Source organism: Odocoileus virginianus, chromosome 28 (assembly GCF_023699985.2).
Source record: "Odocoileus virginianus isolate 20LAN1187 ecotype Illinois chromosome 28, Ovbor_1.2, whole genome shotgun sequence".
Taxonomy (NCBI): Eukaryota; Metazoa; Chordata; class Mammalia; order Artiodactyla; family Cervidae; genus Odocoileus; species Odocoileus virginianus.
The window spans coordinates 23864955-23878717 of NC_069701.1; the positions used below are offsets into that span (position 1 = coordinate 23864955).

Consider the following 13763-nt stretch of genomic DNA (forward strand, 5'->3'; position numbering starts at 1 on the left):
ACCTCTGTGTCCACATATAATAAAAATACAGACTTGACAGAATTAACTCATAAAAGTCACAAACTACAACAAGCTGATGCAAAGCAAACGCCGAGAAGAAAGAATTTCATTCACAGAGTTTTTCTACTGTGCTTTTTAAATGTTTGTTTCAACAAATTATGAGGCATGAAACAAAATAAGGAAATACATATCATAGAAAGAGGAAAAAACATCAACAGAGACTGCCCCTGAGAAAGCCCAGGCATTAAACAACTACCCTGTCTTCAAGTCCACTGATTCTTCCTTCTGCCTTCTCACTCTGCTATTGAGTCCCTCTAGTTAATATTCATTTAACTTTTTAACTTCAGAATTTCTATTCTTTTTTAAAAAATAGCATTTATTTATTTAGTAATATTCACCATTTGGTGAGAGATCAACCTCATTATTTCCTTTAGTTCTTTAGACATGTTTTGTTTTAGTTCTTTAAACATAGTTAAAGTAGTTCATTTAAAATATCTGATAAATCTCTATCCAGTTACTCTGGCTAGAATTTCTAGCATGATGCTAAACAGAAGTGGCAAAAGCAAGTCTCACTGCCTCATTCCTGGTCTCAGAAGTAAAATCATTCAGTCTAGTACCATCAAGTATAAGGCTAGCTGGGGTTTTTTCATAAATTTTTTTTTATGAGGTTGAAGAAAATTCCTTGCATTCATGGGTTAGTAAATTATTTTTTAAAATCATAATTCAGTGTGGAATTTTGTTTACTGCCTTATCTGCATCTATTAGCCTTTTATCATTATATAATATTCTTGTCTGCAACAATAATTTTTATATTAAAGTCTAATTTCTGTGATATCAGTATAGTAACTCCAGCTCTCTTTTAGCTCCTGTTTGTATGTGGTACCTTTTTCCACCTTTTTATTTTCACTTTACTGTGTCTTTTTATTCTCTTTTGAATTAAAATATTTTTTCAATTTTTATTAGAGTATTCTGTGTGTGGTCAGTCCTATCCAACTCTTTGCAACCCCACGGACTATAGCCTACGCCAGGTTCCTTCTGTCTATGGAATTTTCCAGGCAATAACACTGGAGTGGGTTGCGATTTCCTTCTCTAGGGGATCTTCCTGACCCAGGGATTGAATCTGTGTCTCTTACATTGGCAGGCAGATTCTTTACTACTCCACCACCTGGGAAGCCCCTTTTTGAAGCATAGCTGATTTACAACGCTGTGTCAGTTTCAGGTATACAGCAAAGTGAGTCAGTTATACATATATCCACTCTTGGTAGATTACTGAACGGATGAAACACAGACTTCTGTGTCCACGTATAATAAAGAATACAGACTTGACAGAATTAACTCATAAAAGTCACAAAACAACATATATATGTACATATATCCACTCTTTTTTAGATTCTTTTCCTATATAGGCCATTATGGAGTATTGATTAGAGCTCCCTGTGCTATACATTAGTGCTTATTAGTTGCCTATTTTATGTGTAGTAGTGTGTATACGTAAATGCCAATCTCCCAATTTATCCTTCCCTCCCCCTACTCTGGTAAACCATAAGTGTGTTTTCTTCACATCCGTGACTCTACCTGTTTTGTAAATAAGTTCATCTGTACCTTTTTTTTTAGATTCCACACATAAATATGATAAATAACATATGATAGGCTTCCCTGGTGGCTCAGTGGTAAAAGAGTCCAGCTGCCAATGCAGGAGACACAGGTTTGATCCCTAGAGAAGGAAATAGCAACCCACTCCTTTATTCTTACCTGGGAAATCCCATGGACAGAGAAGCCTGGCAGGCTACAGTCCAAGAGGTCACACAAGAGTTGGACACAACTTACTGACTAAACAACAATGCATAAAACTTACACATCAATTATATATCAATAATGCTGAGAAAAAAAAAGTATTGTGTACTTGGATTGGTGTGGTTTATCGTTATAAATTTGCTAAGCGATATTGTTTTAAAAAGAAAAAAAAAAAGAAATGGTGTGGAAAGGTCAGTTTTCATTCCAATCTCAAAGAAAGGCAATGCCAAAGAATGTTCATACTACTGCACAATTGCACTCATCTCACACGCTAACAAAATACTCAAAATTCTCCAAGCCAGGTTTCAACAGTATGTGAACTGTGAACTTCCAGATGTTCAAGTTGGATTTAGAAAAGGCAGAGGAACCAGGGATCAAACTGCCAACATCCGCTGGATTGTTGAAAAATCAAGAGTTCCAGAAAAACATCTACTTTTGATTTATTGACTATGCCAAAGCCTTTTAACTATGTGGATCACAACAAACTCTGGAAAATTATTAAAGAGATGGGAATATCAGACTACCTGACCTGCCTCCTGAGAAATCTGTATGCAGGTCAAGAAGCAACAGTTAGAACTGGATATGGAACAACAGACAGGTTTCAAATTGGGAAAGGAGTACGTCAAGGCTGTATATTGTCACCCTGCTTATTTAACTTACATGCAGAGTATATCATGCGAAATGCCGGGTTAGATGAAGCACAAGCTGGAATCAAGATTGCCAGGAGAAATATCAATAACCTCAGATACGCAGATGACACCACCCTTAAGGCAGGAAAGGAAGAACTAAAGAGCCTCTTGATGAAAATGAAAGAGGAGAGGGAAAAAGTTGGCTTAAAACTCAACATTCAGAAAACTAAGATCATGGCATCCAGTCCCATCACTTCATGCAAATAGATGGGGAAACAATGGAATCAGCGAGAGACCTTATTTTTTGGGGCTCCAAAATCACTGCAGATGGTGACTGCAGCCATGAAATTAAAAGATGCTTGCTCCTTAGAAGAAAAGTTATGACCAACCTAGAAAGCATATTAAAAAGCAGAGACATTACTTTGCCAACAAAAGTCCGTCTAGTCAAAGCTATGGTTTTTCCAGTAGTCATGTATGGATGTGAGAGTTGGATTATAAAGTTGAGCACTAAAGAATTGATGCTTTTGAACTGTGGTGTTGGAGAAGACTCTTGAGAGTTCCCTGGACTGCAAGGAGATCCAACCAGTCCATCCTAAAGGAAATCAGTCCTGAATATTCTTTGGAAGGACTGATGCTGAAGCTGAACCTCCAATACTTTGGCCACCTGATACAAAGAACCAACTCATTGGAAAAGACCCTTGATGCTGGGAAAGATTGAAGGCAGGAGGAGAAGGGGACGACAGAAGATGAGATGGTTTTAAAAAACCATTTAAAAAAGTCCATCACTGATGCGATGGAAGTGAGTTTGAGTAAGCTCTGGGAGCTGGTGACGGATAGGAAGGTCTGGCGTGCTACAGTCCATGGGGTCACAAAGAATCGGACATGACTGAGTGACTGAACTGAACTGAATGGAAATATCATCCTTATGCAGTTAAAGGTAATAGAAAAGACTCACCTGGGTTTGAAACAATAAGCATCTTACAGTCAGGACTATTTTGGACTATGGCAGGAATGATTGACTTCATGATATCCACATTACGTTGGACCAGGTTAAGGCGACTTTCTCCCTCTTGCTGCCGTGCACCTGCTGTAATAATAACTAATCTGGAATTTGCAGATACACTGTAATCTAAAGAAGGAAACAAAAGAAAATATTTGGATCAAGACTGCCATGATCTCTGTGCTTTAATTCTTTAAAAGTCTATTGTATGGTGATAGTATTAAAGTACTCCATTATTATCATGGCTTGCACTTGCAAATGAACAGATTTTCCACACAGTAATGTTATCTTAGTCATGTCTGACTTTTTGGGATCCTCTGGACTATAGCCTGCCAGGCTCCTTTGTTCATGGAATCCTCCAGGCAAGAATACTAGAGATGGTAGCCATTCCCTTCTCCAGGAGATCTTTCTGACCCAGGGATCAAACCTGCGTATCTTGAATTGTAGGCGGATTCTTTACTGTTTGAGCCACCAGGGAAGCCATGAAATTAAAAGACGCTTGCTTCGTGGAGAAGGAATGGCAACCCATCCCAGTATTCTTGCCTGGAAAAGTCCGTGGACAGAGGAGTCTGGCGGGCTGAAGTCCATGGGGTTACATGACTGAGCATGTGTGCACGAGGGTGGAGGGAGATGGGTTGGTAGCAATAAAGTGGTAGAACTAAAAAAAAAAAAAGACACTTGCCCCGTGGAAGAAAAGTTATGACAAACCAAGACAGTGTATTAAAAAGCAGACACATCACTTTGCCAACAAAGTTGGACCATGAAGGCTGAATCTTGACGAATTGATGCTTTAGAACTGTGGTGTTGGAGTAGACTCTTGACAGTCCTTTTGAAAGCAAGGAGATCAAAGGAGTCAATCCTAGAGGAAATCAACCCTGAATATTCATTGGAAGGACTGATGCTGAAGCTGAAGCTCCAATACACTGGTCACCTGATATTAAGAGCTGACTCATTGGAAGAGACCCTGATGCTCAGAAAAATTGAGGGCAGGAGAAGAGGGTGACAGAGGATGAGACAGCTGGATGGCATCACTGACTCAATGGACATGGGTTTGAGTAAACTCAGAGAAATGGTGAAGAACAGGGAAGCCTGGCATGCTTGAGCCTGCTCATGGTGTCCATGAGGTTGCAAAGAGTGGGTCACAACTGAGCGACTGAACAACAGTGTTACCTAGTATAACCTGAAGGAAATCTTGTCACTAATGATTTACCAATGTTCACACCGATTTAAAAAAGTAAAATAATAGAACCTACCATCCCTTTTAGCCCACATTTCCATTTTTTATTAAAGCCTGAGGCAATGCAACTCAACTCTCTGGATTCTTAGAAATGCCATATGAATCAAAAGCTTAGAATTCTGAGAATTTATGTGTGTTTGAGGATTTGAAGAGTGAGAATGTATTACAATTATTGTGAGGGGCTATGCTTAAGATCATAAAAACGTTCTTCATTCACATAAGAAAATTAACCTTCTAAATTTGATGACCAGTTGTAAAGTATTTCACTTATTAAGCCCAACAACATGATGTTCAGTATCCCACAGTGGACTTTTAAAAAAGTATTATAGGGCTTCCTTGGTGGTCTACTGGTCAAGAATCTGCATTCCTTGGGCTGCCATCCACATCCCTTGGGGCTGTGCACCCACCACATAGGGACCAGAGTCCGGTGCAGAGAGTGCTTCGTCCTGGAACTCGGCGTACAGCCCAGAAAGGAGGTTGCCCCCTCCCCTGACAGGCATGGCATGGTTCCTGGGAACCTGGTGCTAAACCATTCCTAGAAGACCTGCTTCTGGGTCTGGGTTTCATACGTAACAGAATGGCTCCCTTACAGCAATCTACTGAACATCAGACCTCCACAAAAGGGTTTAAAAAAAAAAGAATCCGTGGTCCCATGCAGAAGAGTCAGGTTCCATCCCTGGTGTGGGAACTAAAACCCCATATGCCTGGGGCAACTAAGTCCGGGCACACATTAAAGATATCATTCCACTGTTTTCAGCTTTCACCACTACTATTGATAAGTCAGTCTGCCTCCCCCTCCCTTTTCTGTAGGTAATTTGTTTTCTGATCATTTTAAAATTCTCTTTGTTTTTAAAGTTTTCTAATTTCACAAGACTGTGTCTAGATGGGGATTTTTATTTATCCGTCTTGAGGTTATTTGGGTTGAATCCATGTTCTCCAAAATGCTGAATCAAAATCTTCTCAAGTATTTTCTCTGCCTCATTCACTCTTCTAAGTAGAAGTATTTTACACTGTCTCACTCTATCCTCCATGATTCTTAACCTGTCATATTTTCTACTTCTTGCCATCTTCTGGGTAATTGCCTTAGATTCACCACTTGTTTCTTCAAATATGTCTGCTGTATTATCAAATCTATTAATTTTTTGTTTCATTCCATTTCATATTCAGAAGTTATATTAATATTTGGTTATGTCTAAAAATCTGTTCTTTTTCTTACAGTTTTCTATCTTATACTGATATTTTCAAGCTTGTGCTTTATTCTTTAAATAATCACAGTTAAATTATAATTTGTTTTATAACTTCTTTATCAGAAACCTACTGTGGCCTCTGTCGGTTCTTGCTCATTTTTTCTTGTAGATTTAATTATTCATACTGTGACATGTTTACCTTTCATGAAACTTTATTTGGGGAAGTTCTTTGAGGTCTTAAATAAAATGTATTTCCTCCAGAGACTATCTTAAGATTGCTAAGCTTTTATTGGAATTTAATTAAGGGCCAACTTGTGGCTCCAAATCCTTAGCAGCCATTTCCCTCTTTTACTAAAGCTTTTCTGAGACAGTCAATTTTACTTGCAGTTCCCAGAGATAGGGAGAAGGGAATTATTTCTAGGTCATTCTTACATTAGGAAATTGGCAAATTAAGGCCAGCAAGTCAAATCTGTTCTACTACCTGTTTTTGTAAATAAAGTCTCTTTGGAACATAGCCACATCCACATGCTTATGTATTGTCAATGGATGCTTTAATACAACAGGAGGGCTGCAAGTTTTGACAGAGACTATGTTGCTCACAAAGCCTGAAATACTATGTGACCCTTTACAGAAAAAAGTTTACTGATCCCTGGTGTAGTCCATTGGGGTCTGCTTTATGGGGTTATTTCCTACGCACCTCTCAAATTAGGCTGTCTCCAGTCTGCTAAGTCCTGTGAGGCAGGGAAAACCAAAATTCAAGTTCTAGGTTTGGCTAATGCTAGCTAGTGAAAACTAGCAACAGTGCTGTTTAACTCTATAATTTCCTGTCTTCATTCAGCACCTGTTCTGAAAATGTCTTAATTTTATTAAGAGCATATCAATTCTTTAAGTATTGATATTTACTCTTTCATATTTTTTGCAGAAGTTTTGTTATTTATAGCAAAGGGATTGATTCAGGTACTTATCCTGCCATATTACTAGAAATTAAAAGCTGAATGATTTTTAAAAGTATTTTAATACAGGAGTAGCTTTTTAACTTGACTCTGCTCAACAAATTCAATAGATTAACTGATGTAAAACATACTGATACCCAAGGTACACTGAACACTCTCAACTATTAATAGTAGACTTCTAATATGTATGTCTGTATACTTCTGTGCTTGTGAGTTGCTGCATATCAAGAATTTGTCGTGTTTCTACCCAAACATATTTATGCCAGATATATTAATTACATAATACGACGTAAACCACTAAAATATGAGGGTGAAAGAAATACATAGTAAACATGACATTCAGGATTGAGATGTGAATAGATTTAACACACACAATGTGTCAAGTGAATTGGTAATGTTTTACTTCTTTTGCTATGTGCTGGCTACATTGATGTTTGTTATACTTAAGCTCTAGCTCTTTTTTACATCTCAGGTATTTCACAGTTAATTTTTTAATGACTGTTACTATGAAAATTAAGTTGAATGCTTTAGAAAGACATGTTAAAATAAAAATCTTTAAAAATCTTCCTTTTAGTTATAAGAGAAATAAAAATGAAGAAAAACCATAAAAATTTATTAGCGTTTTGTGATTAGACTGCTTCATGAGTATCTTAATTATGGTACTTTAAAGAAATAGAAATGATTATTACTGGTTTGCTATTAAAAAAAAAAAATACTGCAAAAACTCCAATCAGTTGAGCCATGCTGAAAGGTCTTACCCTCCAATCAGAAAATTAGCAAATGAAGTTCTTGTACATTTTACATGTTTCAGGTCAATATAAAATTTTATGATGATTCTAACAGGTACTTTAAAAGTAAGTAACTATTTTCAGTTCCAATTATGTTAGACAAGAGGGCTTCTAGTAACAAGTACATCTGTTGAATCACATTACCAAAAAGCACACTATATATAATACTTTATGATAAAATAATTATTTTTCCTAATTCTCTAAGCATTCTTAGTTGGCCAAAACATAACGCTAATGCTGATGGGGCTAAGCTCTCCATTTCCTCTTCTACAGCTTCAAACTATACCCTGAAACCTGGTTGTCTAAAAAACAAGTTAAAACATATAGATACACACATCTAAAAAAACAAGAATATAGATAAATGTATCAATAATATCACAAAAACTATTTAAGACTGCATATCTTTGGGAAAATATATACAACTGAATGACAAGTTTAAAAAGCATTTATATAATACAATGTCAGTTGTGTAAAAAAACAAATGAATAGAAAAAAGTAAAGACATACACAAAACCATTAACAAGAGAGATTCAAAAAATTTAATACTGTTTTTATATTTATCAAATATTCTCCAATCAGAATGGAATGTTCTTTTTTTAAAAATTAACCTTCTAAATTATATGTCCTAATTACAAAGGGGCTATTTTAAATTTTACACTTATTGACAACAATTTGATAGACTTCACTATTTTTTTTTAAGTTTTGAAAATAATTTTATAAAACTAACCTTTTCCAGAGACAATCTTTGAAGTATTAAAGAAAAGACTGCCATGCTGAAGATCCATTGTTTCTCCCTTCAGTTTGTCTGATACAACATCAACAAGGGCAAGCTCATCAGCCAAATCCTAAAATACATGAAAGATCTGAATAAAATGTTCCCATTTCAATTTTAAGAGAAAAAGAAAAAATTTTATGTGGTTATTTTATAATCAGACTTCCCTATAGCTCAGATGGTAAAGAATCTGCAAAGAAGTGCTACATTTTTAGTAGAAAAAGTGATATAAAAATAATAATTCTTTACAGGAGTTCTTTGGTGGCCTAGTGGTTAGGATTTTGGACTTTCACTGCCATGGCTTGGGTTCAATCTCTAAATCCCTGGTCAGGGAACTGAGATCCTGCAAGCTGCAAGGCTTGGCCAAAAAGAAAAAAAGTCTTTTAATGTGCCTATACTTTGGCCACCTGATGCAAAGAGCTGACTCATTTGAAAAGATCCTGATGCTGGTAAAGATTGAAGGCAGAAGGAGAAAGGGACGACAGAGGATGAGATGATTGGATGGCACCACCGATCAATGGACATGAATTTGAGTAAACTCCGGGAGTTGGTGATGGACAGGGAGGCCTGACGTGCTGCAGTCCATGGGGTTGCAAAGAATCAAGACATGACTGAGCAACTGAACTGAACTGAATGTACCTAAAGACACCAGAAGTTAAGGTAAACAACAGAATGCAGCAAAAAGTATTAATTGTTTTGCCTTCATGTAATTGTTAAGTTTTTCAGAATTGTTTTTTTTCCGACTTCAGATAACAGCTTTAAAACAAACGAAAACGTATGAAATCCTTCCAAAGGATTTTATTATATTTAACCCTTATGCCTAATTTCTGAATTGGTTGAAGCTGTTTTTAGTATGAATCCTTATGGCCAAAAATGAAAGGTAGGCACCTCTGGGAAACCACTTCATGTGGACTTGGTATATTATAATTAACATTGGCCCTCCAACTTAGGGGTAGGTAAGTAACCATACACCCAGACCCAACCAGTTGTTTCATCCTTCCTTCTGGACTCAGCAGTTACTTCACAAGTGGGCATATGGCCCAGGCATAATAAATGAGCACAGTGTCTGTGAGCTTAGAAAATGGAAGTGAATTCTGGCCCTTTCACCTCCTAGGCATTTGACCATGAGCAAGCTCTTTAACATATATGCTTCAGTATTTTCATCTATAAATGGAGATGATAACAGTACCTACCTCCTAAGGTTGTTATAAAGATTAAAAAATACCTTTAAAATAAAAATTACCTTTAAAACATTTAGAGAAGTGAAAAACTTAGCAATGAAAACTACAAAACTGCTGAAATAAAGAAGAAATAAATAAACAGACATCCTATGTTCATGAACTGGAAAATAAAGTATTATTAAGACATCAATACTACTCCAAGCAATCTTCAGATTTAATGCAACCACTACAAAAATTCCAATGGCATTTGTTTCAAGAATTAGAAAATTCCATTCTAAAATTCTTATGGAATCTCAAGAGACTCTGTATAAGCAAAACAATCTTTAAAAGGAATACAGAAGGTGTCAAGCTTCCTGATTTCAATATTTATGACAAAGCTACAGTAATTAAAACAGTGTGGTACTGACATAAAGAGACATATAGACCAATGGAACAGAAGAGAGTCCAGGGGGGGAAACTCCCACATATATGGTCAGGTATTTTTTGAAGAGTGCCAGGATCATTCAATAGGGAAAGGACAGCATTTTCAACAAATGGTATTAGGATAACTGGACATTTACATGCAAACGAATAAGGTTGGACTGTTTACATTATATCATAGATAAAATTAACCAAAAATGGATCAAAGAGCTAAATGTAAGACCCAAAACTATAAAACCCTTAGAAGAAAAGATAGAGGGAAAACTTCATGACATTGGGTTTGGCAGTGATTTTTGGATAAAACACCAAAAGTACAATAACAAAAGTAAAAAGATAAACTGAACTACAAAGTAAGTCAGAAAAACAAATATTGCATGTTAATGCATATATATGGAATCTAGAAAAATGGTACATATGGTACATAAGAACTCTTATTTGCAAAGCAGAAATAAGAGACACAGATGTAGAGAACATATGGATGGACACCAAGGGGGAGAAGGAGGTGGGTTGAATTGGGAACCTGAGATTGATATATACATACTATTGGTACTATGCATAAAGTAGATAACTGATGAGAACCTACTGTACAGCACAGGGAACTCTATACTCAGTGCTCTGTGGTGACCTAAACGGAAGGAAGTCTGAAAAAGAGGGGCTAGGAATGACAGTCAGGTAGGAAGGCTAGGGATCCCTAAGGGGCAGGAGGAAACAAACTGCAAGCGGCAGACACGTTTTTCTCTCTCTCTTCTAATCCTGTGTTGTTGGGACACTCCATTACACCTGAACTGAACTTTGAGCTGCTAATGGCTCCGCGAACCAATGCGTTTTTCTTATGGAAATGTTTTTCTTAAGATATGTTAATGAAACTATGTATTTGCTTTGGAATCTGCCTTTCTTCAAATGGGTTTTGCTTAAGAAGTCAAGTGGGCTTTAGGTAGAAGTACTGCAAACAAAGCTAGTAGAGGTGATGGAATTCCAGCTGAGCTATTTCAAATCCTAAAAGATGATGCTGTTCAAAGTGCTGCACTCAATATGCCAGCAAATTTGGAAAACTCAGCAGGGGCCACAGGACTGGAAAAGGTCAGCTTTCATTCCAATCCCAAAGAAAGGCAATGCCAAAGACTGTTCAAATCACCACACAATTGCACTCATTTCACAAGCTAGCAAACTAATGCTCAAAATTCTCCAAGCTAGGCTTCAACAGTACGTGAACCGAGAACTTCCAGATGTTCAAGCTGGATTTAGAAAAGGCAGAGGAGCCAGAGATCAAATTGCCAACATACATTGGATCATAGAAAAGAGCAAGAGAATTCTAGAAAAACATCTACTTCTGTTTCATTGACTATGCTAAAGCCTTTGTCTGTGTGAATCACAACAAACTGTGGAAAATTCTTAAAGAGATGGGAATATCAGACCACCTTACCTGCCTCCTGAGAAATCTGTATGCAGATCAAGAAGTAACAGTTAGAATGGGACATGGAATAATAGGAACTGATTCAAAATTGGGAAAGGAGTACGTCAAGGCTGTATGTTGTCACCCTGCTTAACTTATATGCAGAACACATCATGGGAAATGCCAGGCTAGATGAAGCTCAAGCTGGAATCAAGACTGTCAGGAGAAATATTAATAACCCAGATATGCACATGACACCATCCTTATGGTGGAACTAAAGAGCCTCTTGATGAAGGTGAAAGAAGAGAGTGAAAAAGCTGGCTTAAACTTCAACATTCAAAAAACTAAGATCATGGCATCCAGTCCCATCACTTCATGGCAAACAGTTGGGGAAACAATGGAGACAGTGACAGACTATTTTCTTGGGCTCCAAAATCACTGCAGAATATGACTGCAGGCATGAAATTAAAAGACACTTGCTCCTTGGAAGAAAAGTTATGACAAACCTAGACAGCAAATTAAAAAACAAAGACATTACTTTGCCCACAAAGTAGTCAAAGGTCTGGAAGGTTTTTCTCACATCCAGTCATGTATGGATGTGAGAGCTGGATCAAAAGAGTTGATCACCAAAGAATTGATGCTTTAGAACTGTGATGTTGGAGAAGACTCTTGAGAGTCCCTTTGACTGCAAGGAGATCAAACCAGTCAATCCTAAAGGAAATCAGCCCTGAATATCCACTGGAAGCTGAAGCTCCAATACTTTGGCCACCTGATGTGAAGAGCCAACTCATTAGAAGAGACCCTGATGCTGTGAAAGATTGAAGGCAGGAGGAGAAGAGGATGACATATGACGAGATGGTTGGATGGCATCACTGATTCAATGGACACGAGCCTGAGCAAGCTCTGGGAGATGGTAAAGGACAGGGAAGTCTGGTGTACTGTAATCCATGGAGTGGCAAAGAATCAGACACGACTGAGCAACTGAACAACAAAAATGTATACATATAGCTGATTCATTCCACTGTACAGCAGAAACACAACATTGTAAAGCAACTATAGTCCAATAAATTTTTAAATTTAAAACTTATGTGTATCAAAGGACACAACCAACAGAACAAAAAGGAAACCCAAGGAATGGGTGAAAATTTTTGAAAGTGAAATGAAAATCACTCAGTCATGTCCAACTCTTTGCAATCCCATGGACTATACAGTCCATGGAATTCTCTAGGCCAGAATACTGGAGTGGGCAGCCTTTGCCTTCTCCAGGGGATCTCTCCAACCCAGGGATCAAACCCAGGTCACCAGCATTGCAGGTGTATTCTTTACCAGCTGAGCCACAAGAGAAACCCAATATTTGTAAATTATTTACCTAATAAGCAGTTAGTATTTAGAATATACAAAGTACTCCTACAACTCAACAACAAACTCAATTTAAAAATGGGCAAAAGATTTGAAACAGACACTTCTTCAAAGCTATATAAATAGCCAACAGCCACATGGAAAGATATTCTGGAAATAGTAAGGAAAATTAAGGGACTTCCATTGTTATTTTATCAAATTTGTTTTATAATGAGCACGTAATGCTTATATAATTTAAAAATGTAAGTATAAGCCACTGGGAAATATGATTTTCACACATCACTCTTCAAGAAAGGCAAAGTGATGAATCACTTTAACAGAAAATGTTATATAATATTAACAAAATAATGTAGTCAATGTTTCTATGAATAAGTTTAAATAGTCTGACTAAACACGTATGTGTGTTTAGTCACTCAGTTATGTCCAATTCTTTGCCACCCTTTGAACTGCAGCCTGCCAGGATCCTCTGTTCATGGATTTTTTTCAGGCAAGAATAGCGAAGTGAGTTGCCATTTCCTCCTCCAGGGGACCTTTTATCCATGGATTGAACCCTGGTCTCCTGTGTCTCCTGCATTACAAGTGGATTCTTTAACAGCTAAGCCATCGGGGAAGCCCATAAACTTCACAAAATTATTTTGCTACGGTTACATTTTAATCTTAACAAAACAATATAATCAATGTGTCTCCTATGAATAAATTTAAACAGCCTGACAATGCTTCACACATGGTAAACTCTACATAAATGTTTCTTAAGTAAAAAATCAGGTGATACTTCTTTGCTGTCAAGGGGTTAACCCTGCAACCCTGCGCTCAACATCTACAAGACCTATCAGTGCTCACTTATTTTCAGTCACAGTACAAGCTTATCACTTACCGTCAGCAAGATACAAATCGCACAGGCCATGCCTACAGCACCAGTTCCAACAATGGTGATCTTACTCTGGGAGACTTTATCTTCCTCAGTTAGATTCTCAATAAGCTGCTCCTTGACAGATGACATTTTGAGAACCTGATAGAGATAATGTAATTTCAGAGGAAGCAATCTCCCTG

General features: G+C 37.2%; 1 protein-coding gene across 1 annotated transcript in view; it reads right to left on the bottom strand.

The window, feature by feature from the left end:
• The window catches only part of LOC110146773 (L-lactate dehydrogenase C chain), a 31670-nt gene that overhangs the window by 17538 nt on the left and 369 nt on the right, over positions 1-13763 (bottom strand). Inside the window, exons 2-4 of the mRNA XM_070457312.1 lie at positions 13588-13722; positions 8316-8433; positions 3379-3552 (exon numbers count right to left, since the gene is read on the bottom strand). Coding sequence (XP_070313413.1) covers positions 3379-3552; positions 8316-8433; positions 13588-13713 — 418 coding nt within the window. The 5' untranslated portion in view covers positions 13714-13722. The remainder of the gene's footprint in view (positions 1-3378; positions 3553-8315; positions 8434-13587; positions 13723-13763) is intronic.